Here is a 22,676-nt window from a genome sequence, read left to right on the forward strand (position 1 = left end):
TTGAGCAGTACACACACACACACACACACACACACACACACACACACACACACACACGGTAAAGGGAGTGATAATTGCAATCTCCATTAGAGGGTGCTGTAGTCTCAGAGAAGAAAAATACTATAACTTAAACTCAGGGGTTTCGGAACTGAAGCATTTATGTTTGTAGTCACCTCTGATTTCTGGTTTTATTGGTACCAAACTGCTTTCCGATTTCATGGGGAAATCCATGAAGTTCAGGTCTCCACACCAGCCCATATTTACCACCCGGCCCTGAGGTGACACGCAGGGCTCCTAGGAGCTACTTGGGAGAAATCATGGAGGGTTGACAATACAGCTAAAGCCAATGGTTCAGGGAAAAGGGAAAACAGATGCTTAAGTCTTTAACAAAAAAACTGCTTACTCGCCTTTTTTTTTTTTTTTTTTTTTAGCTTCCCATTTTTGCCGCCCAGAGAAGAGCAGCATGTGGCCCCTGTGCGGAATTGCCACACAAACCATAGGCCTTCCAGACCCGAAGAAGAAAAGCTCCTGTTTCAAGCGTGGTGTGGTGATGTGCGTCAGCGTCTCCAGCACTCAGGAGGCAGAGCCCACAGCTACACAGGAAACTGGGCCAGCCTGGGCTAAAGACCTGGTCTTGTGGGGAGGTCTAAGTGTCTCATTTTGGGCTATTGTGAATTAGGTAAGCCACAGTGTGTAATGCCTGTGTTGTCTGGACAGCTAGTCAGTCTAGCAAGCCCTTGTGGTCTGCTTCAGACTTGCTGGGGTCGTTTGTTTGGGGGTTCCGTTTTGTTTTCTGAGGTGCTGGGGACTGAACCCCCGATCTGCACACGCTACGCACACACTCTTAGTTCCACCTGCAGACCCGCCAGAAGACTGCCATGGGCGGTTCAGGGATAAAATGCCGTGAAAAGCCATTTGCCAGACCTGAGTCTCGGCTCCACAACCTCGTTTCCTAACGTGCGTTGCGGAAAGCCCGTGTGCAAGGTGACCCACGAATGGAGGCACTGCCCGTGAGCTGGGAAATCGTGGGGGAGCCTCAGCGCGGCCACGGAAAGAGGCCCTGTATACTAGAGCATGGGAAGGTACATGTGCACGTGATCTCGTTCTGTTTTGGACAGAATCTTCCTGTGTAGTCCAAGCTAGCCTCAAACCCATAGCAATCCTTCTGCCTCAGCCTCAAGTGTGCCAGATGTAAAGTCTTAAGCCACCATACCTAGCTTGATTTTTGTTTTTAGAGGTTTTTATTTATTTTTATGTCTTGTGTGTATAAGGTGTTCTCTTTTATGTATGAAAAAAATATATGAAAACTGATAACTGGTTCTAACAGGTTTTTTGTTTTGTTTTTGTTTTTGAGACAGGGCTTCTCTGTGGAGCCCTGGCTAATCATAGGCTGGCCTCAAAAATCAGGGGCTACCTGTCTCTGCCTCCTGAGTGCTGGAATTAAAGGTGTGTGCCACCGTGACTGGCTTGATCTAGCTATTTAATTAGTTTCTTTAGAGAAAGGGTCTTACTGTATAGTTCAGGATGACCTTGAACTTGGGATATTATTTTATTTTTTAACTTTTCATTTATTATTGTCTGTGTGTGTGTGATGTGTGGATACGAGGTCAGAGGACAACATATGGAGGTGGTTCCTCACTTCCGTCTTTATGTGTGCTCTGGAATAAAAGCCAGGGTACCAGGCTTGTGTGGCAAGCACCTTCACTCACTGACCCTTTGTGCTGGCCCCTTTTTAATTTAATTTAATCTTATGATTTTGAGACAGGTAACCTAACGCTAACTTCAAACCATTCAATATACATCTGAGGATGACCTTGAACCTCTGATCCTCCTGCCTTGCCTTCCAAGCACTGGGATCACAGGCACTGGACACCTCCTGACTTCTGTGGGGCTGGGGATCTCGCCCAAGGCTTCCTGTTTAAGAGGCAGGCACTCTACCAACTTGAGCCACATCCCTGCCCTTTCATTGGCCAGAATCAATTCTGTCCTTTCTGTTCCACCCCCTTCCCCCATTACACTGTCAGACTCTCGGGACCATAACTCACATTATCTCTGGAGAATGTGTCTCAGCAAATGACTGTGGCTGAGGAGAAATAAGAATCGATTTCTGTGGTGAAGAGATAAAGAGATGTTGAAGGAGAAAAGTGAAAATTCTCCTGTGATCAGGCTCTACTCTCCAGATTCCTCGTCCTTGGAGGCTCAAGGTTTTGCTTCTTACCTTGGTTAGGTTACATACACCCGTAATTTTCCAGTGCCCCGCCCTTTTCTGCTTAACAGAACCTGAACATGTATCTCTGTGCGTGTGTAGAATGAATGAATTTGCACTCGTGTACCACATAGCATATGGCAATTGGAGAAAACCTCTCAAGCCTGTCCTCTCCTTGCTCTTTCTGCCTGCTGTAGGAGAGGGGGGGCTGTCTCGCATGGCCATCTGGGCGGAGAAACACTACGGCTACGGCTACAGATGCAGCTGGCTTTTTTGTGTGGGCTTTGGGGTCACACTCACACCTCCAGGCCTGTTTGGCAAGTGTTTTTACCCACTGAACCATCTTGATGGTCCCTGTGGATACTCTTTTTTCTTTTTTTTTTTTAAATTGTTGCTTGTTTGTTTTGAGACAAAGTCTGTGTGGCCATGGCTGATCAGGACCAGGGTGACCTCAAACTCACAGAGCTCCACCAGCTCTGCCTCCCCAGTTCTGGGGTTAAAGGTGTGTGCACCATCACATTTGCCCCTCTGGGTACTCATAAGCCAATAACAACATTACAACTATTGGGCCTCTTTGAATTAAGTGCTTACCAAGGTGTGTTATATGCAGTTAATGCTCAGAACTAGGGCAATCTTTATTTTTCGTACATGGTTGCTAAGGCCCAGGGAGATGAGCTTTCCAAAGGCCTCGTATTCCAAGCAAACAATTTGGCTCCAGGTTGGACACTGGTGGTTGTCCTCACGTAGGTCCAGGTTTACACACTGAGCTAAGGAAAACTGCTTTAATAGCTGGTAACGAAGACAAAAAACCCGCAGAGAAACCACGGGTGCAAAACTGTCACTTGGCCTTTTGTGGGCAAAATGGATGTTCTAGAACAGAGAAGGTCCTTGGTCCTAAAATAACTCCTGTCCCCTCTGGAGAGTAATGAGAAGCACAGGGACAAAGCACATAGGTCTACTGTCGTCTGCCCCAGGACCCAGCTGTTAACTGACAGCCGATAGTAAGAGCTGTTCTTACCCCATTCTCTTGAAGGGTCAGGGGTGTCCTGATGCTGGGTGTGTTGGATGGGATAACAGTTATCTACCCCCCCCCCAGAATTTTGGAGGCAAAGTCTCAAGTAACCCAAGCTAGATCCAAACTTATAGCAATCCTCCTGCCTCAGGAGCCCCAGGGCTGGAATCACAGGTAGAAGCAACCACATGCAGCTTGCATTCTTGAAAAAAAAAAATTTATTTTTTTTATCGTATGTGTGGGTTGGGGTAGTTATTTCAGAAGAGGGTGTTGGATACCGTGTGGCTGTAGTTACAGGTGGTTGTGAGCCATGGGTGCTCGGGAACTTGGGTCCACCGGATGAGCAGCAAGCACCCTTAATCACTGAGCCATCTCTCCAGCTCTCCCCGCTCCGCACTGTCTTGAAATCAGCCTTCTATTAATTACATGAGGATAGGTTTCAGGGTGACATTTCCACAGATGCATGATTCTGAGCATATTTACCCTCTTAAACTCTTAACCGCCCCCCCACTTCCAATGAACCCCCTCTGCTTCCCAACAAGCCTCTCCCAACTTTCATGTGGACTTTTGTTCTTGTTTGGTTGTTGAGATAAGGTCTCACTATGTGGACCTGGCTGGCCTGGAACTCACTATGGAGAGCTGGCTGGCCTCAAACTCACAGAGATCCACCTGCCTCTGCCTCTTCAATGCTGGGAATAAAGGTACCACCCCCGGGCGAGTGTGTCCTGCTGAGCTCAGAGTGGGAGGTTATTTCCGTGGACAACCTCCCAGCGACTGGCTACAACACTGAAAAAGGCCTTGTCCTTCTCCAGGAACCATTAACCGCCACTGGCTCCACATAAAGGCTGGGGCCTTGTGAGTCCCTCCCCCAGCGACTGTTAACTCCCTTCAGACCCAGGAAGGAGGGGGTCTCTTGAGTTTTTAGGCCCAGCAAGAGCCTAAATATAAGAAGGTATGAAGAGAACTCAGGAAACTAATCATCCATCGATGCAAAAACGCAAGAGACTCCTCTTGACCATTGCGCAATGGGATCACCGCTGCTGGTCAGCTAGGAGTGGCTCCGGGAGACAAAGACCTTAGGTTTTTAAAAAACACAAGGCGGGAATCTCTTGGGATTCCCTTCTTGGGGATTTAGGATCAGATGAGGTGTTTAACTTTTAAAATAATTGGTTGGTTCTGGGCACCCTTAGGTCCAGTCAGTCCTGCCGTAAATATCTGATCTCCAAGTCAGTTTGGAATTTTTTGCCACATGAGATATAGCCACAGTTAAAGATGGGAGAGTAACTAATTTATCCCGTGTCTATTCTGAGGAATGGGGGTTACAGGCTTTGGATCAAAGGTCAGGAGCTATGCAGGAAAAGGATTGGGGTCATTTGGCCTGGTTTTCAAACAAGGCCCATTTCACAGGCGCCAATCGGTGATTTACTCTTCATTTAGTAGGGCTCTCTGTTTGTTCTCTTCCTTATCTCTGCCCTCACAGATGGCTGATGGCAGGAACTTTTACATTCCTCAGCTCTCTGGAGAAGCACTAAAAGGCTTTAATGAACATAGGCCTAAAACTGTAGGTTATAAGGCAGTTAAAAGAAACATAGGTTACAAAGTTAGTCTGATTCTTTCAGAGTCCCTTCCTTTTTTCTTTTTTGGAGGCAGGGTCCTTCCATGTAGCCCAGGCCGATCTTGAACTTGAGATCTTCCTGCCTCCTCTTCCTTAATACTGGGGTCACAGGCATGCACAGCCATACCTGGCTCTGAAGTATCTTTGCACAACTGGTTTCTTTTTTGAAAACTGGAGACTATATAACTGGCAAGCCCCCTTTAGTTCTAACAGCCTGGGAGATGAGAAGATGGGCTTAACAGAGAATGGGTGTGTCTCAGAGCATTTTCTGGTTTTAGAGCTAACAGGTCTGAGCCCTGACATCATCATTCCGTCCTCCCAAACCTGGTGCTTTTGCATCAGACTTTCTCTCATTATCTCTGCTCCGTTTCCCTCCCTAGGTCCCGATTTGCCAGATCCTAACCAACACTATGAACCTGTGCTCTTGGGTTCTGTGACGGATGGAGGAGACAGGAGTCACATCAGGACCAAAGACAAGACATCTGTTTCCCTCTGGGAACGAACATGCTGGTTGCTTCCTAAGCACTGTGCCTTTGGGAACAGTGTCTTCTTGGCAGAGTCCAGTTCCCACTGTGCATTTTCATCGTCCAGGCATTTCACTAACTTTACCCTTTGCTGGACAAAGCAGGTCATCGCTACACTATGTGATGACAGGTATTCAGTGAAGCGAAGCCAATGGCTTAGGCCACATAGCACCATGGTGAATAAAGACTCGGCTCTGTTTCTAGAACTACAGCCAGTTCATTATACCACAACACCTCACAAACGCATCTCTTGGGGTCCCAAAGTTTGATTAAATAGTTGAAGATGTCATTCAAAGACAACCTGGAAATTTTGAAGCCGGGTTAACTTATGTTGGGGGGAAAGCTATTTACAAGAAAGTGATCTCTAAGTTTTGGGAAAACTCAAAATATAGTAACTGAGACGAGCGTAGAGCTACTCCCCTGTTATCCCAGGACTTCAGGGGCAAAGGCAGGAGGATCGAGTGTACAAGGCTGTTCTGAAGTTCATTTTCTCATGTTTGTTTGGTCCCCCGCCCTCTAAAAGGAAAATGAACCTAATTATCAGAGAGAAAGGAAGGGGGCAGTGTGAGCCACAGAAGGTAGCCGACCCCTGCGGTTGGCAGGTACTCCCAGAAGGCCATGCTTCTGCTGTTGCCAGGCAACAAGGCCAAACAGTACAGGATCATGGCCTCTAACTACAGTGCCAACCAGGTAAGCTCTCGCTCTTTACCCCTTTACATTTGATTTGACCTTCCAGATTCACCCTTGATCTACCCGCTCCCGTCAGATTCTGATCCTTAAGCAGATGCTGAATGGGCTGAGATGTGTTTCACCTCGTGGTTCAGAGGACCCGGGAACACTGGAAAAGGATCTGAGTTAAAGCTTTAGAGTAAGCCAGTGAGTTTATCTTTACAGGTCAGAGTAAACATTTTATGCCTGTAAGTCAAGTAACAAAGTCATATTTATTTACATGAGAGTTATCTCTGATCTGTTTTGGAAATACTCAAAATACAGTAACTGAGGCAGGGGTAGAGCTGCTCCCCCATGATCCCAGGACTTGAGAGGCAGAGGCAGGAGGATCCGGTGTTCCAGGCATCCTTGGCTACATACTGAGTCCAAGGCTAGCCTGAGCTCCGTGAGACAGGCCCCCCCCCACCCCACACACACAGAGACAGAGATGGAGAGAGACAAAGACAGAGAATATGAATATATGAGTCTGAACATGGTGGAACATGCCTGTAACCCTGGTACTTGGAACAGGGAGACAGACTAATCACTGCAGGTTTGAGGTCAGCCTAGTCTACAAACAGAGCTCCAGGCCAGCCTAGCCTACAAACAGAGCCCCAGGCCAGCCTAGCCTACAACAGAGCTCCCTCCAGGCCAGCCTAGCCTACAAACGGAGCTCCAGGCCAGCCTAGCCTACAAATGGAGCCCCAGGCCAGCCTAGCCTACAAACGGAACCCCAGGCCAGCCTAGTCTACAAATGGAACTCCAGGCCAAGCACTTTTCTTTTTATTTCACGTGTGTGTTGGGGTAGGGAGGGTAAGGTCTTGCTACTCACTATGTAGCCCACCAAGACTGGCCTACAAACTCAAAATCATCCCGCCTCAACTGCTAAGTGCTAGGCTTACAGATGTGTGCCGTTATGGCCAACTACCTTCTGTCATAGCTTGTAATAAATGTTTGTAATAAATGAATAGATAAATAGATGGCAGTCTCTGCCCTTTGGCCAGCTAAAGAAGGTAGCAAAAGATGGATTTGATTACCTACCCTTGGTCCTCTCCAGCACTGCCCGACGGAGTGAGTCACAAACGTAACTTTAAAGGTTTTATCAGCAACGTGAAAACTAAAAATTAAGTTTAGCAATGCTCACTGGAACTCAATAAACTCCAAATATTAACATTTAATTGGTACTTTAAAAAACATAACAAAATATTCTATACTGTTCTCAATCCCTTCCTCCTTCCCTCCCAGCTCCAGTGGGCTCCTTCTCTTCCCAGACTCAGCACCCACTTCACTTTCCTTTTACACATTAACCCATCACCTTAGTTCCCGCCACCCTTAAGATTGCTTCCTCTCTACACACCCCTTCTCACAGTGAAGCCTTTGAGCCTCACAGAAACCCCTCTCTTTCTCTCCACAGTATGAAAATGCTTTCTCACCCAAGTACCTGCAGAATTGGTCTCCTAGCAAGCCAACAAAACAGGTATTCCAAGCCCCTTTCCTCCCCTCCCCCCCCACCAGGTTATAGTGTCTGCCCTCATGTTCTTCTGTCACCGAACTCCTCTAGCCTTCAAATGGTCTACATTCTCCTTTCCCATGCCTTCACTCCAAGCCCCTCTGACACTCGTTTCAGTTTCCTCTCTCTTTCCACCTCCACCACAGAAAATCACTACCCATGAAGGCTACACTCAGATAATTGCCAACGATCGAGGTCATCTCTTACCTTCAGTGCCCCGTTCCAAGGTGAGATTCCCCACCTCCATCCCTTTAAAAAAGGTAAGAGCTAGCCAGGTGTGGTGGTGCACACCTTTAGTCCCAGTACTCAGGAGGTAGAGGCAGGAGGATCTCTGAGTTTGACGTCAGCCTGGTCTACAGAGCTAGCTCCAGGACAGCCAGGAATATATAGAAAGATACTGTCAGCTGGGCACTGTCAGCCGGGTGGCTTTGGCCCACGTCTTTAACCCCAGCACTCAGGGAGGCAGAGGTAGGTCAATTTCGATAAGTTTGAGGCCAGCCTGGTCTACAAAGGGAGTCCTGGACAGCCAAGGCTACAAAGAGAAACCCTGCACCCTACGCCCCACCCCCAAAAAAGACACTGTGTCAAAACAAAACAAAAAGAGCAGATGCATAAAAACAAGTCCAGCCGGGTGGCAGTGGCACATGCTTGCAATCCCAGCCAGAGGCAGGGGGATCTCTGTGAGCTTGAAGATAGCCTGGTCTACAAAGTGAGTCCAGGACAGCCAAGGCTACACAGAGAAACCCTGTCTCGAAAAACAAGCAAATTAAAATCCAAACTCTGATGCCCCAATTCCCTATCCAGTTTATCCACCAGGTCAGCACGGTGCTTAGCACATGAAGTCCTCAAAATGATGAATATATAAACAATGTTTTCGGACCATAATATTTACACACAGGACTCCTTTATCACACTTAGCCTGAGAAGGCAAAATTTGAGTTGAAAGGAAAGGGCTGAAAAACAGCAACGTAACTGGCCGAGGAGAGGGAGAGACCCCACATGAAGCAGCCTCTCAGGTTCTTCGTTACTAAGCATTGCCAAAGTAACCGAATGGACCTGAAGCCAGCAAGTGCTGCCGAGCGGGCACTTACCGGCCTTGAAGACCTGGTGAGCAATCTGTTTTTCCTTCAGGCAAGTCCTTGGGGTACCTTCATGAGCACCTGGGAAATGCCCCTGAAGATACCACCTTCTCGGGTGAACTTGACCGCCCGTACAACGGCTGCTGCCACCACCCTCACCAACTGGATACACAAGGACCCTGATCTGCTCAATGCCTGCAATGGGCTGTATCCTGAAATCCTAGGCAAGGTATCCATCCTTCCCATCTAACCAAAACCCTTACTGTCTCCACACTTTTCAGCCTTAAAACTGTTATGCCAAGCACTGTTCCAGAGAGGGGAGGGGCTCTCTACCCAAACTGTCTTGTGCTGTTCAGTCCCTAATCACTGAGGTCTGAAGGAACAAAACAAAGCCATCTTGCTCCCCACCCCTAACCTCGGTAGAAAATAATCCCAGGGGGAAGTTAAATTTAACTATCCTTATTCACATCCTGACCTCCTTCTGCCAGTGGTGAGGAGAAAGGGAGCTGGATTCTGAGGCTGACTGGCAATGACCTGGGCCTAACCAGAGCATGGTCATCTTTCCCCAACAGCCCCATGACCCCAGCAGTCAGAAGACAAAGAAGAAATCGGTCACAAAGACTGTACAACAAGCACCAAGTCCAACCATAATTCCCAGCTCCCTGGTTATCCATAGCGAAGATTCAAATGAACCTCCAAGTCCCCACCCCTCTGCAGGTCACACTCCAGGTCCCCAAACTCCAAACAACTCTCCCAGGACCCCCCCTGTAATCCCTGAAGCCAGGAAACCCTATGAAGTAAACACTTGTGAAGAGTTCCGTGCAACTTTGCCAGACAAAGCTGCAACCCTGCAGGGCCAGAGGCCAGGCTGTGATGACATTTTGGGGACTGACTGAAAGAAGTAAGGCCCTGTATTCAGAAATGTGGTACAGACAAATGTTGGGCCAGGAGTAAGTGCAAATTTGGGCAAATAAACATTGTTAAATCTCATTGACCTGGGTTTTCTCTGTGTTCTCTGACTGTCTTTTGTGATCCATAATTAGAGGGAAGGCTGGGGGAAGAGAGTGAGGAAAAGGATATCAGCTCCTAAGAATGTCAGTGTCACCCCCACAATGACCAAGAAGAAGCTGGTTGGTACCACACAGGGGCCAACCCTCAGAGAACCCAATTTTGTACAAATGTTGTCTTCAAAATCACGAGTGCAGTTGTTAGTAGAGCACGTAACTTTTTTATTATTACCTTATTCATTCACTTAATGTACTTACATAGGTGTGCCTCAAGCACGTGGAGAACACGGGGGAGTCTGTTCTCTCCTTCTGCCACACGGATCCTGGGGATCGAACTCAGGCCCTCAGGCTTGGTGGCTGGCGCATGTACCCACTGAGCTATCTCAACAGACAAGCTCATAAATAGAAAAAGAAAGAAGCCAGGGTGCCCTACTTCCCCTTCAATCACTAGATGGTTAAGAAACCATTAAAAAAAAAAAAAGTTAGGAAGTCCACATTCATTTCCAGCCACCAAATCTGTCTACCATTGCCTCTGCTGTGTTATCATTCTGGCACTTACTGTTAAACTGAATGCCCTTGCCAAGTCTTAAAGGCAAAGTGTTTCCCCATGAACACTGACCCAACTCAAAGGACAACCTAGGAGACAGATGATTGAAGCTGGAGAAACTCTGAGACCTCCCAGCACAGCAGATGTGGTGGCATAGTCCTGTAATTCCATCTACTTGGGAGGCTGGAGCAGGTAGCTCATAGGTTCAAGGCCTGTCTGGGTCAGCTTAAGTACTTGGTGAAGCATGATCAGGCCAGCTGGAGGTAGTCTGGGTAGAGCTCCAAGCTAGCCAGGGATACATGGTAAAGCCCTTTCTCAAAAGATTTCAAGGGACTACTGAAGCAGTCCCCAGCCCCGCCCCACCCCCCTAATTCTGCTACCAATTATTTGAGTTCATGTTGTCTTCCTGTTCAACTACCATCAGCTAAGCATTCTTCTCCAATCCGCTGCTTTAATTAATCTCCTGGAGTAGCATTTCTCTTGATGCTGGGGACTGAATGATAAGCCTTGTACATACTACCATAAAGCCAAATCTCCAGACCCAACATGGATCTAACTCCAGAGTTGGCAAAACAAACAAACAAAAAAACAACTATGAAAATACCACTCCTAGCTAGGGGACTTATCCAGTGGCACAGTACTTGTTAGCAGGTACAAGGACCTAACTTTGACCCCTAGCATTACAGACAAATCAGCCCTGCTAAGGTGTCGGGAGCCTTGATCTGGCAGCTGGTTTGATATTTAAATCTCAGCAGAAAGACTGCTTTTACCAGGCCTTCACTGAAGTCAGGGAAGAATTTGCAAGTCCATCTCCTTTTGTTTGTGACAGCAGGTGGGACAGCTTGTGAAGATCACACCTCTTGTTTCAACTCCTTATGAATTTAACTCATTGTTCTGAGCTGTTTTTACTCTGGCTTAAAAGCTCTCTGCAATAAAGTCAGGCTGCTGCTATGGCTGTGAGTCTGGAGTCTCTTAAAAAAGTCTCCTGTGTGTTGTGTTAGTTTATTAATTTTAATCCTCACTCCCAACTCAAGAACCGTTAGACTCTGCTGGCGGGCTCCCACAATAAGGGCTCTGGATCCCAAAAGGGGTAAAAGAACTTTTCCCATTATATATATTCCCCCCCCCCCCCGCAACCCTGCCCTGCTTTAAAAAATTCTCTACTAGTTTTTTCCCCAAATCTGTCTCTTTAGGTTATTAGCACTCAGCTCTCACCTTCCTGGGTGCTAGATGTTCCTCAATCTGCTGAATGGACCAAAAGCTCCCAACATGTTTAACCGCCTTCTCATTTTCTTTACCAAAAATCTCGACTGCTTGAATGTGATTACCTCCAATTTTTTAGTAGTCAGTTATAGGGCAAACTATTTCCCTCCTAGGAAAGGGCATACGGGAGGGTGTAAATGTCCAAGATCCAAAGGAAGGGGCAGAAATTAGATCCTTTCTACCAACCATCATTAGATTTCAAAGAGTTGAACATAAAATGATTAGTACTTTAATCGTTTCCAAAGAAAGACGGTACATGAAGTTAGATTAGAAAACATGACATTAAAGGCATGTTTTACTAGAAATGACAGAACAGAAACTTAATACAATTTTTTTTTTTTTTTTTTTTTTTTTTTTTTTATCTTTCTCATCCATTAAAAGCTGTACATCTTTTCCCCAGGCATGAGCTTCCAAGATCCAAGCGGCTCTTTATCTCCCTCTAGCTGGGCAGGACAATCCCCTCCACCTCCACCTTTCTTCTCTCAATCACACTGTGTGGGTGTTAAAGGCCCTGCGCTGACCAATGAACACAAGGGTCCTTTGGGCCAGCAGCCCACAGGCAATGGCACCCAGGGCAGCCACAGAACTGGCATTGTTTCCACCGTCTCAGCAAGGAGGAGCTGAAAGCTGACTCTCAGCACAAATCAGAGTCAAGTGTGGAGAGGGAGGAAGGGCTCCTAGGCCCAGGGAAATGACCTTTTTCTACTGTTAAACTTCTTTAAACTTCTCTACTGCGTTCTGAAGCACATGACATCTAAACAAATAAGGAGAGCCTTGGTGGCTGAAGAGTGATAAACAGGAATATAAATCAGTATGATAATGTATAGGACGATGCTGGCAATCTCAGCTCTTCACATGGCTGCTAGCCCTGCAGAGCACAACAGGGTAAGAACCAAGACAGTCATTCCAGTCTTCTCAACCTGGGGCATTGCCAGGCCTTTTCCTAGGTCCCATGTCTGTAAAAAAAAAAAAAAAAAGTTTTTATTTTCCATATTCAGTAATTAGAACCATTCTCACAACATTTTTCAGAAATCTTTTATCTACTGAATGGGTACATCCCTTCCATGGGATTCCAGAGGAAAGCACCACATTCCTATGCCCCACTTTCACTCTTCTAAAAGTTCCAATACAGTATCTGCCAACCACTCCCCCAGGAGGAAAATCAAGTCCTCTCATGTGGTAGTGTTAGGGTGAATGGTCTCCAGAATGCCAAAGGCCCGACACACAAAAGCTCCAGACTGAAAAGATGTAATGCCCTCCTCCCACATGACAGTACATCTAGACCAGTGGCTCTGGAAAGGTACTCCTTCAAAACATAGCCTTGTTTTCCGAGATACAATCTTGTGACATGGAGTTGGGGCTTTAGCTGAGTGGTAGAGCACTTGCCTAGCAAGCCCAAGGTCCTGGGTTCTGTCTTCAGCTCCGAGGGAGGAAAAAAAAAAAGATCTTGTTAGATTTTCCAGACTAGCCTAGAATTCACCATGTAACCCTACATTTCTTAAGTGCTGGGATTACAGGTGTGCACTATGTCTGGACCAAACATATTTCTGCAGTGTAGGGCATTAGGTGGAGATACTGAAAGTTCTGTGGTTGAATGAATTTGGCCAACACATAACTTTGATATTCTCAAGCAATTTATTAATGCAGCCAGTGAATCTCCAAATGGGAATATGTATGCACGGTATTCAATCATAGAATTCTTCTTTAGTGAGATCAACCTTGAGGTCTGATCTTCTAAAGAATATATTTTGGGACCTAAAACTAATTCCTTCCCGTCTTCTATTTGGAGACAGGATCCTAGGCTGATTTTGAACTCACCGTGTAGTCAAAGAAAACCCTAAACTTGTGATCCTCCTGCCTCCACCTTCTAAGTGTAGTATACAGTTTATGTAGTGCTGGGCATCAAATCCAGGGTCATACACATGCTAGGCAAGTATTCTACCAACTGCACTGCATCTCCCTAAGAATCCTCTTTGTTTGTTTGTCTGGGTTTTTTTGTTTTGGTTTTGGTTTTTAGAGACAGGACTTCTCTATATAGTATAGCTGTCCTGGAACTAGCTTTGTAGACCAGGCTAGTTTTGAACTCACAGAGCTCTGCACACTTCTGCCTTTCAAATGCTGGGATTAAAGGCGTGTCCAGTTTTTTTCTTTTTTAAATGACTTTTCAGTTTTTCTTTTATGTGAATTGGTGTTCTGTCTGTATGCATGTGAGAGGATGTCAGATCTCCTGGAAATGGACCATGTAGGTATTAAGACTTGAACCTGGGTCTTCTAGGAAAGCAGCCAGTGCTGTTAACTGTTGCGATGTCTCTCCAACCCTGTTTGTTTTTGTTTTTGTTTGAGACAGGGTTTCCCTGTGTAGCCCTCGCTGTCTTGGAACTAGTTCTGTAGACCAGACTGGCCTCAAACTCAGAGAGATCCGCCTGCCTCTGCCTCCTGAGTGCTGGGATTAGGTACACACTACCACCACAATCAGAATCTTAACTTGCAACGCCCCCTTCTTCCATTCTGTCCCATCCAGGACTTCACTATATGACCTAGAACACACTTGAATTCCTAGGCTCAAGAGATCCTCCCACTTCACGTTCCTCAATAGCTGGGGCTACAGGCATTTTCAACCATGCCTAACTTGAAAACTTTTCTTTTTTTAAACTATGATCCCACTAAAAACCATCCTTTAAATTGGAGCCTCGTAGAAAGGTGTATAAAAGATAATAAAAACTTATTAGACACTAAATATTTACCACTACTAACAGATGCTATGTTATGTGTTTTCTAGTCTGTTAATTCCTTCTTCATTTCAGTCATCTATTGTTGTTGGTATCTATCCACCAAGTGGACTGTCTACCCACTGGGTCAGAGGTCATTTTTTTTTTTAAAACACTAAGAACTGGGGGCTGTAGTTTCATGGTAAGACACTTGCCTTGTGTGTACTGAATTAGAACTCAGTACTGAAAACAAAACAAACAAACCCTCTCTAAGGATATAAACACTGTAGGGCAGCAATTCTCAACCCATGAATTGGGACCCTTTTGGGGTAATAGATCAGATACTCTGCATATCAGATATTCCATTATGATTCATAACGGTAGCAAAATTACATGAAGCAGCAACAAAAACAACTTTGTGGCTGGGGGTCACCACACATGAGGAACTGTACGAAAAGGCTGTAGTATTAGGAAGGCTGAGAACCACTGCTCTAAGGCAAAACACAGGGTTCAGGGTTCACACTTACCACACAAAGCAGCCGCAACATTTATTACCACATGAACCTCCATTATAAAACTGACTGAATTAGAAGTCACTGCAGCGAAATTTGGCAGGAGCCCAGAAAAAATACCAAGGTAAGAAGATACCCTCATCTCAATGCCCACTAAGTTTCTGCCTAGCTGACATGAAATGTTAAGCAGATTCCACAAAAAGCTGCTTGGCTCATACTGGCACATGCTTAATGACACACTGAGTCCTGCTGGGTAGTCATAGTAGGAGAAGCCTCCAGACTTAGGTCAAAGACCCTACATCTCCCAGCACTCAGGAGGCAGAGGCAGGTGAATCCCTGTGAGTTCAAGGCCAGTCTGGTCTACAGCTCCAGTCCCAGGACAGTCAAAGCTACAGAGATAAACCCTGTCTCAGGGGAGAGGGGAGAGTGTGTGAGAAAGGAGGCTACATTTTCTCCTTTATAATCATACCATTTTCCTTTCCCCCTTAGACTTTCCAGCCAGGCAACTACTAAGATACATAATTTCACAGCAAACATTTAAAACCTGACCCACATCCAGAGCTAGTGCTCGTTAGAAGAAAAACAAAAGCAGATTTAGGGCTTAATTAAAGCCTTTAGGTGCTTAATTTATCTCAACAGAGATTACCGTAACAGGCAGAAATCAGGGCAAAAAGCGCGAGTTCTATTAAGAGTCCATATTAAGACAAAAACAAACAGGAAAAAGCGCCTGCCTGAGCGGCTGATTTCCTTCTCGGAGCTTTGTTCTGTGGATTCAAAAGCCGTGACTGTAACTGACTCCTCTCTCCAGTGTCCCTCAAGAACTGGAGTCACTTTTAAGTCACACTGAACACTGCTCTGGGGAACACTTGATAAATACACTGAATTTACTATATCATTTACTCTCTCACTTTATTTTTTTTCATTCAACTGCCTATTGGACCAGACTAGAATCCAGAGAATGTCTGTCTCTAAGGCTGGCTCTGATGAGGAGGATATAAAAGCTCAAACTAAGGCAAAAGCATTCAACTGACTTGGGTTCAGAAATAATGAAAGACTGGAAAAAATACACTTTATTTATTTTCTGGAGAAAGATACAAGACTAGTGGGTCACAAAATATGAACTCTTAACATGTTCTCACCCCAAGGCCAGTTTGAGCAAACTTTAATTCCTTTAGAGCTGGGGCTGAGAGCTGGTTCGGTGGCTGGAGCACTGGCTGACTCCCAGCACTCACATGGTGGCTCACTACCATCTCTAGCCCAGTCCTAGGAATCCATCCCCTCTTCTAGCCTCTGTGGGTACCAGGTACACACACCACACACTTACACACATGCAGTCCAAACACTATATACACACAATAAAAATAAGCATTTAAAGAGAAGAGCTGGATGTGCTGGCATAGTTAACTCCAGAATTACAGAGGCAGAAGCAGAGGGCTCAGGAGCTCAAGGTCATCCTACATATAGCCAGTTTGAGGCTAAGTCTACAGGAAATACTGTCTAAAAAAAGAAAAAAGAAAAACAAACAAACAAAATCCAAGACATCAGATTTTGTTTTCTTTCATGTAGCTACGGCAGGCCTTGAAGTTTCTATGAGGCCAAAGACAATCTTGAACTCTTGACCCTCTTCTCAGAGTGCTCACTTTTATTTGTTGTTGTTTCTGCTGCTCTTGTTGAATGAGTGTGTTCAAGACAGAGTTTCTGATCTGGAATTTGCTATGTAGACCACTCTGGCTTTAAAGTCCAAGATTTGCCTGCCTCTGCCTTTGAGGGCTTGGGTCAAAATTATGTGGTCCCATGCCCAGTCCTATCTCTCCTTTAATAATGTTATACTGGAGTCAGAACCCAAGGTTTCTATGCTAGGCATGCATTCCACCAACTGAAACACAACCCAGCCTTGCACCAGTTTTGAACTAACACCATGTAGTGTCAGGATCATGTAGGAGGCAACATGAACAGTTTCCAGCTGACTAACATGTTCCTGAGTCTAGGATCTGAATTTGGAATCCTATCCAAGACTGGAGGCTCAGGAAAGTAATAGTAGCTACGTAGGGGGGCAAGGCAGGAAGGTAGTGAATTCCAGGCCCAGCTGGTTACAGAGTGAGGACCAGGACAGGGTGGACAATTTAGTAAAGCCCTGTTTGAAAATAGAACAGTAATATGGGTTTGTTCAAAGCCAGCCTCAGGTACACAGCAAAATTAAGGCCAGCCGAGGTTTCAAGAGAGCCGGTCTCAAAAGCCAACAATAGCACTCACTATCCCCGAAGTTGGCAGTTGAGAGTTAGAGGCAGGAGAATAAGAATTTCAAGGTCTTTCTTGTCTAAATAGTGAATTTGAAGCCAATCTTGACTACATGAGGTCTTCTCAAAAAAAAAAAAAAAAGAAAGAAAGAAAGGAAAAAAGAGGTAAAGGCTGGAGAGACCGCTCAGTGTTAAGAGCACTGCCTGCTCTTCTCAAGGATCCAAGTTTGGTCCCCAGCACCCACACGGTAGTTCACCACATGCTCTTTTGGCTTCCACAAGTACCAAGCATGCTCATGGCACACAGACACACATGCAGGCAACAAAGTCATACAAATGATAAAAATAAATTTTAAACTGGTAAAAAATTAAAAAGGGACCAGAGATACAGCTATTTAACACAGTGCCTGTCTAGCACGCACAAGGTCCTGGGTTCGACTCCCAGTACCACACTAGCAAACAGCAACAACCACCTTAGGATCGTTGGCACTTAGTTTGTGTTTTCTCTCATTTTCTCCAGTTACTCAAATATAATCTAAAGTGAGGAAAGCAAAAGTAACCAGACTTGTCACTCCGGGTAGAAAGGAATGCTACACTGAAAGCAGCAACTGCTTAGCCAGCTCATAACTAAATGCCCAGTGTCAAGTACAGTGCTGGACAGTTCAGATTCATCTAACAGATACGTCTTTTTTGCCAGATCTAGTTTCAGGGGTCTTTGACCAATGATATGCCTCTTAAAAGTGGGAACATTCACACTGATCCCTTTCAGTACTGGCCTAACCCACAACGCATAAAGGAATGCAGGAGAGGCCTTGTTCAGCTTTCCCCAAAAGGACCCGAGTAAAGATCCAGCACAAGTAGCCTTAAGAATGGTACTGGAGGGCTGGCAAGATTGCTCAGGAAAAGGCAAGAGTCAGGCCTGACTACCTGATTTCAATCCCTGGGACCACTGACACACACACATGCTGTATGAATAAAAAATAACAAAACTGATGGACAAGGTTGGGCCATCAGTGTAGTATTTCATGCTTGTAAGTCCAGCACCTGGGGTACAGAGTCAGCCCACAAATTCAAGGCCATCCTGGTCTATTTAGCATGTTCCATGCCAGCCAGGGCTACACAGTGAGAACTTGTCTCAACAAACAAACAAACAAACAAACAAACAAAGAATCGCTCTAAGATTAGAGGCATAGCTCAAAGGTATAACATGTGTAAGGCCTTGGTTCTGTGACCCTAGCATCAAAATAGGGGATGGAAGAGTGGGACAGGGTAAAAAACACTAAGTTTAGAAACAAGGGAGAGGACCCTCTCAGCCTTCCCACTCCCTTTCTCCAGGAAATGTACAAATCCACAATTAACTCACCAAGTGTCGGATCCCGTTCAACATGTGGTACATGACAGGGAAGACAAGCACAAACTTGGCTGAGTGGATCAGTGCTGGCCCCAGACACAGGGACTTCACAAACGTCAAGTAAGACTCAAAGTTCCCGGGAAGCAGCAGTGCCGACAGGCCAAAAAGATAAACCCCTAAGAGAAAAACAAGTAGCCCATCAGTTACACAGAATGTAATGTATGAAACTGGGTTCTTTGACACCTGAAATAATCCTAAACCACTTTGAAATAACAGAATATTTGTTGGAGATGTAGTCCAGTTGCCAAAATGCTTGACTAACATATACAAGACCTAGGTTTGAAATCTAGGTGTGGTGATGCATGCCTTGGATCCCAGAAGTCAGGAGATACTGACAGCCGGTTTCTGTGAGTTCAAGGCCAGTCTGGTCTACACAGTATGTTTCAGGACTACATAGTGCATTTCCAGGGAGCCTGCCTTCCACAGGCACCTATATATCTGGCGCGCGCGCACACACACACACACACACACACACACACAATTAGAAAAACATAAATTCACCTTCAGATTTTGTGTCTCATGATATAGTGAGAGGGCCTAATAATTGGCTCAGTAGTAAAGTGATTGCCTAGCATGGATATGGTTCTGGGTTCAATCTCCAGCACCAGGAAAAAAGTTTATAGTGGAGGGCAAGCTACTAGGACCCTGATAATAATGAAAAATTGCAATTGTGGCATTTTTCCCTTTTAATATCCCTCACAATTAAAATAAAAAACCAAACCTCACAGGACAGTTTGAAGTCACCTTACTGCTGTCTCACAATCAGAAAGACTGCTAGTCTGAGCTCAGCCTGGTCTACACTGAGTCCTAAGCTAGCCATATAAAAAATACCTAAGAAATTCAATCTGAGACTTCCTAAATCTTCCTCTGGCCATTCAATATATTAGGTCAGGGAAAAGCTCCTCTAGACCCCTCTTAGAACCTAGGTGCCAGAGTAGAGAATCTTCAAACAGCAAAACAATACAGAGCAGCCACGGCTACCCAACTAACTACCAGATGGTGCCTTTTCTTGGCTACCAGAACCTGTCTGGCAGGCTCTACATCTGTGAAGTGCTATGTAGGGCTGCGTGAGTGTAAGTGTTCTGCCACTTGTAGAAGCTGCCTATAACTCTTTCAGACACTTTTTCCTGGAACGCCCTCTGCAGTAAAAAATGAAAACATCTAAAAGAACCCTGGGAAAGCTCTCCACGTGCCATCAAAGCTCAGGTTGGCAGCACCTCGTTATCTTTATCTGCCGCACTGTCACACTAGTCAGCATGACATGTCCCGGCTACCTGCCTCCCCCAGCATCCCCCGACTCATTAGTTCATCACCTGAACTAATGTACAGTCAAGCACTTTCCACACTTCCTCCCCTGCTACCTGTTTCCCCATGCACTTCCATTGAGAATACAGACACGAAAACAAAGTACAAACAGTGCACAAAGGCTAAAAATAAGATTTTAAACCATAAATGATCAGACACCTTCTGAGATGTCAAAGATTAGTTATGCCAATTATTAATGGAAACATCACCACAGCCCATGCTCAAAATTATATGTAGCTAATTAAAGTCTCAGTCATAAGGAGGCATTACAAGTGAAAAGAATGGTGATCTAGGGAATCTCAAAGGAAACTGTTTGTTCGTTTGTTTGTTTGAGACAAGATCTCTCTATGTAGACCAGGCTCGCTTTCAACTCACAAAGATTGGCTTGCCTCTGCCTCCTGTATGCTGGTATGAAAAGCCTGCACCACCATGACCAGCTGGGAATTCTTGATGTATTTTTTCCAGGATGAAGCCTACATGGTCTTTCTTGTTACTGTTTTTTTTTTCTACTACTTTTAAAAGATGTATTTTATTTTTATATATATGGAGCTTTGACTGCATATGTATATGTGTGCCAATTGTGTGCCCAATATTCAGAGAAGCCAGAAGAGGGTACTGGATTCCCTGTAACTGGAATTACAGATGGTTGTGAGCCACCACGTCAGTGCCAAGAAACAAACCAAACTTCAGTCTTTTATAAAAGTAGCAAGTGCAGCTGAGAATAGGGGGAACATAGGAACTTAATTCATTGTTAAAGGAATGAATTAATGAAAAGCTTAAAGGGAGTCAGGCGGCGGTGGCGCACAATTTTAATCCCAGCACTTGGGAGGCAGAGGTGATCTCTGTGAGTTTAGGGCCAGCCTAGTCTACAGAGCAAGTTCCAGAACAGCCAGGGATACACAGAGAATCCCTGTCTCAAAAAAAAAAAAAAAAAAAAAAAAATCAAAACCAAAAAAAGGAAAACAAGTAAAGTTTTAAGGACTCACATTCATTCCAAATCAAGTTGCTGAGTACAAAGGAGGCAGGGATGAGTCAGAAAGCAGCAGTTTTTCAGAGGCGCGCGTGTGTGTGTGTGTATAAATGCCCATACATACCTCCACTTACGGCGATACCAGTGCCACGGTGGCAAGCGGACATTGTCATGGGAAGAGACCAACTACAAAGAAATACACAAAGACAATTTTAAAAAGAAAGGATGACAGAATATTTTTGTTTTTGTTTTCTTTTTTAGGATAATATAATTTAAAAACAAAAATAAAAAACCGGTGGGGCTGGAGAAATGGCTCAATGGTTAGGAGTAGTTGTTACTCTTGCAGAGGACCTGGATTAGGTTTCCAGTAACCTGTGCAGTGGCTCACAACCATTTGTTACTCTAGTTCTGGGGCTCTGACAATCTTTCTAACCTCTGAGGGACTACGCACACATTTGCCACATACATTACATGCAGGCAAAACACTCACACACATAAAATAAATCCTTAAAAACAAGAAAACCTCACCTAGCTCTCACATTCCCATTTCTACATTCTAATTTGGAAATAAAAAATATGGCTGAATACACAGCTCAGAGGTAGAACACTTATGTTTCATGCATGAGGCCCTGGGTTCAGTCCACTGCAAAAAAGAAAAAAAAATTATTTAAAAGTATCTCAAAGCCAGGTGATGGTGGAGTATGTCTTTAATTCCAGCACTTGGGAGGCAGAGGCAGGAGGATCTCTGAGTTTGAGGCCAGCCAGCCTGGTCTACCAAGAGAGTTCCAGGGCAGCCAGGGCTACACAGAGAAACCCTATATTGACAAAACATACATACATACATACATACATACATAAAAGTATGAAGTATCTCAGAGGCTGCAGAAATGGCTCAGCAGTTAAGAACACTTGCTTGTCTTGCAAAAGTCAGAGGATCAATTCCCAGCACCCAGGCCATGACTCACAACAGTCTGTAACTGCTCCAGAGGATATGACATCCTCTTTTAGCCTCTGTGGGCAGAGGGCTTGCACGTGGTATGGTATGGATATATAGATACAGACAAAACACACATACAAATAAAATAAAATAAAAAAATCTTTTAAAAAAGTTACCCCTTGATTTTAACAAACCAAATCTTCTCTACTGGTGAGAAGAGAAAAACATACAACTCCGACTCCTCTCAGCAGGCGCCCCATGATGACACCAATTAGAGCACGTACAACTAGAAAGCAGTCACACTGGTTATAGTGACTAGTGCCTGTCGCCCCAGGCCTACACAATAAGAACCTGTCTAGGGGGCAAAAAACAAAAACCACAAACAAACCTTAAAGAGTTCAAGACTAGTCTGGCTTACATAGGACTCTGTTCAAAAACAGAGCAACCAAAAAAAGTATGTCAGTTACTTCAGCCATCATGCCTTGACGTATTATTTGGGAAATAGTCCCAATCTATTTCTTTTTTTCATGCTACGTTCCACAAATGAACGTAATGTCACTCTTTTCAAGTAACTGGTGAAGAAAGGCCAAGCTATTTGTGACTACTCCACCACTGTGATCCTACCCTTCTCCGAACAGCCATATTTCTCTGTCTCTCTCTTTCTCTCACTTTTAGAGACAGGGTCTCACCATTTATCTTTAAAAAGATTTTACTATTGAATACTAAGATCACTTACTAACCTCCTTCTGTTAGGATACAATGTCCACTTTCTGCAATTAAAATTATTTCTGGAATCTGAGCTGGAAAAAAATCCTGAAGGGACATGGTATTCGTGGAGGCGGCTAAAACGGCCAGTGTCCCCAGCCCAAGCCAAGTAAAGAGGGCAGTGAGGCTCAGGATGCTCGGCTGAGTTAGTGTTTATTTATTCATTTTTAATTTTTAAAACAAAGCCCTACAGCCGGGTGCAAACGTGCACACCTGGAATCCCAGCACCCAGGGAGGCAGAGGCGGGCAGATGTGAGATCAGCCTCGTCCACAGACTGAGTCCAGGACAGCCAAAGCTCCACAGAGAAACTGTCACACACACACACACACACACACACACACACACACACACACACACAC

General features: G+C 45.0%; 2 protein-coding genes across 2 annotated transcripts in view; one reads left to right on the top strand and one right to left on the bottom strand.

Moving 5' to 3' along the window:
* The first annotated feature begins 6,000 nt into the window (after nucleotides 1-6,000).
* Nucleotides 6,001-9,638, top strand: Cfap126 (cilia and flagella associated protein 126). Its single transcript, XM_055613288.1, has 5 exons — nucleotides 6,001-6,047; nucleotides 7,480-7,542; nucleotides 7,722-7,802; nucleotides 8,707-8,883; nucleotides 9,227-9,638. Exons 1-5 carry the CDS (start codon nucleotides 6,021-6,023, stop codon nucleotides 9,548-9,550), a joined length of 672 nt encoding a protein of 223 aa, XP_055469263.1. The 5' UTR covers nucleotides 6,001-6,020; the 3' UTR covers nucleotides 9,551-9,638.
* A 2,039-nt stretch (nucleotides 9,639-11,677) lies between these two features.
* Sdhc (succinate dehydrogenase complex subunit C) overlaps nucleotides 11,678-22,676 on the bottom strand; it is an 18,421-nt gene continuing 7,422 nt past the window's right edge. Inside the window, exons 4-6 of the mRNA XM_055613277.1 lie at nucleotides 20,739-20,800; nucleotides 18,292-18,455; nucleotides 11,678-12,427 (exon numbers count right to left, since the gene is read on the bottom strand). Coding sequence (XP_055469252.1) covers nucleotides 12,323-12,427; nucleotides 18,292-18,455; nucleotides 20,739-20,800 — 331 coding nt within the window. The 3' untranslated portion in view covers nucleotides 11,678-12,322. The remainder of the gene's footprint in view (nucleotides 12,428-18,291; nucleotides 18,456-20,738; nucleotides 20,801-22,676) is intronic.

The sequence above is a fragment of the Psammomys obesus genome, unplaced genomic scaffold (genome assembly GCF_907164565.1).
Source record: "Psammomys obesus unplaced genomic scaffold, mPsaObe1.curated_primary_1811, whole genome shotgun sequence".
NCBI classification, from domain to species: domain Eukaryota; kingdom Metazoa; phylum Chordata; class Mammalia; order Rodentia; family Muridae; genus Psammomys; species Psammomys obesus.

Excerpts from the sequence above, each read along its gene's own strand:
- Cfap126 (XM_055613288.1), top strand. The coding sequence starts at position 6,021 with ATGGCCTCTAACTACAGTGCCAACCAG. Across the intron at positions 7,803-8,706 it reads CTTCAGTGCCCCGTTCCAAG|GCAAGTCCTTGGGGTACCTT; the intron begins GTGAGATTCCCC and ends TTTTTCCTTCAG. Across the intron at positions 8,884-9,226 it reads ATCCTGAAATCCTAGGCAAG|CCCCATGACCCCAGCAGTCA; the intron begins GTATCCATCCTT and ends TTTCCCCAACAG.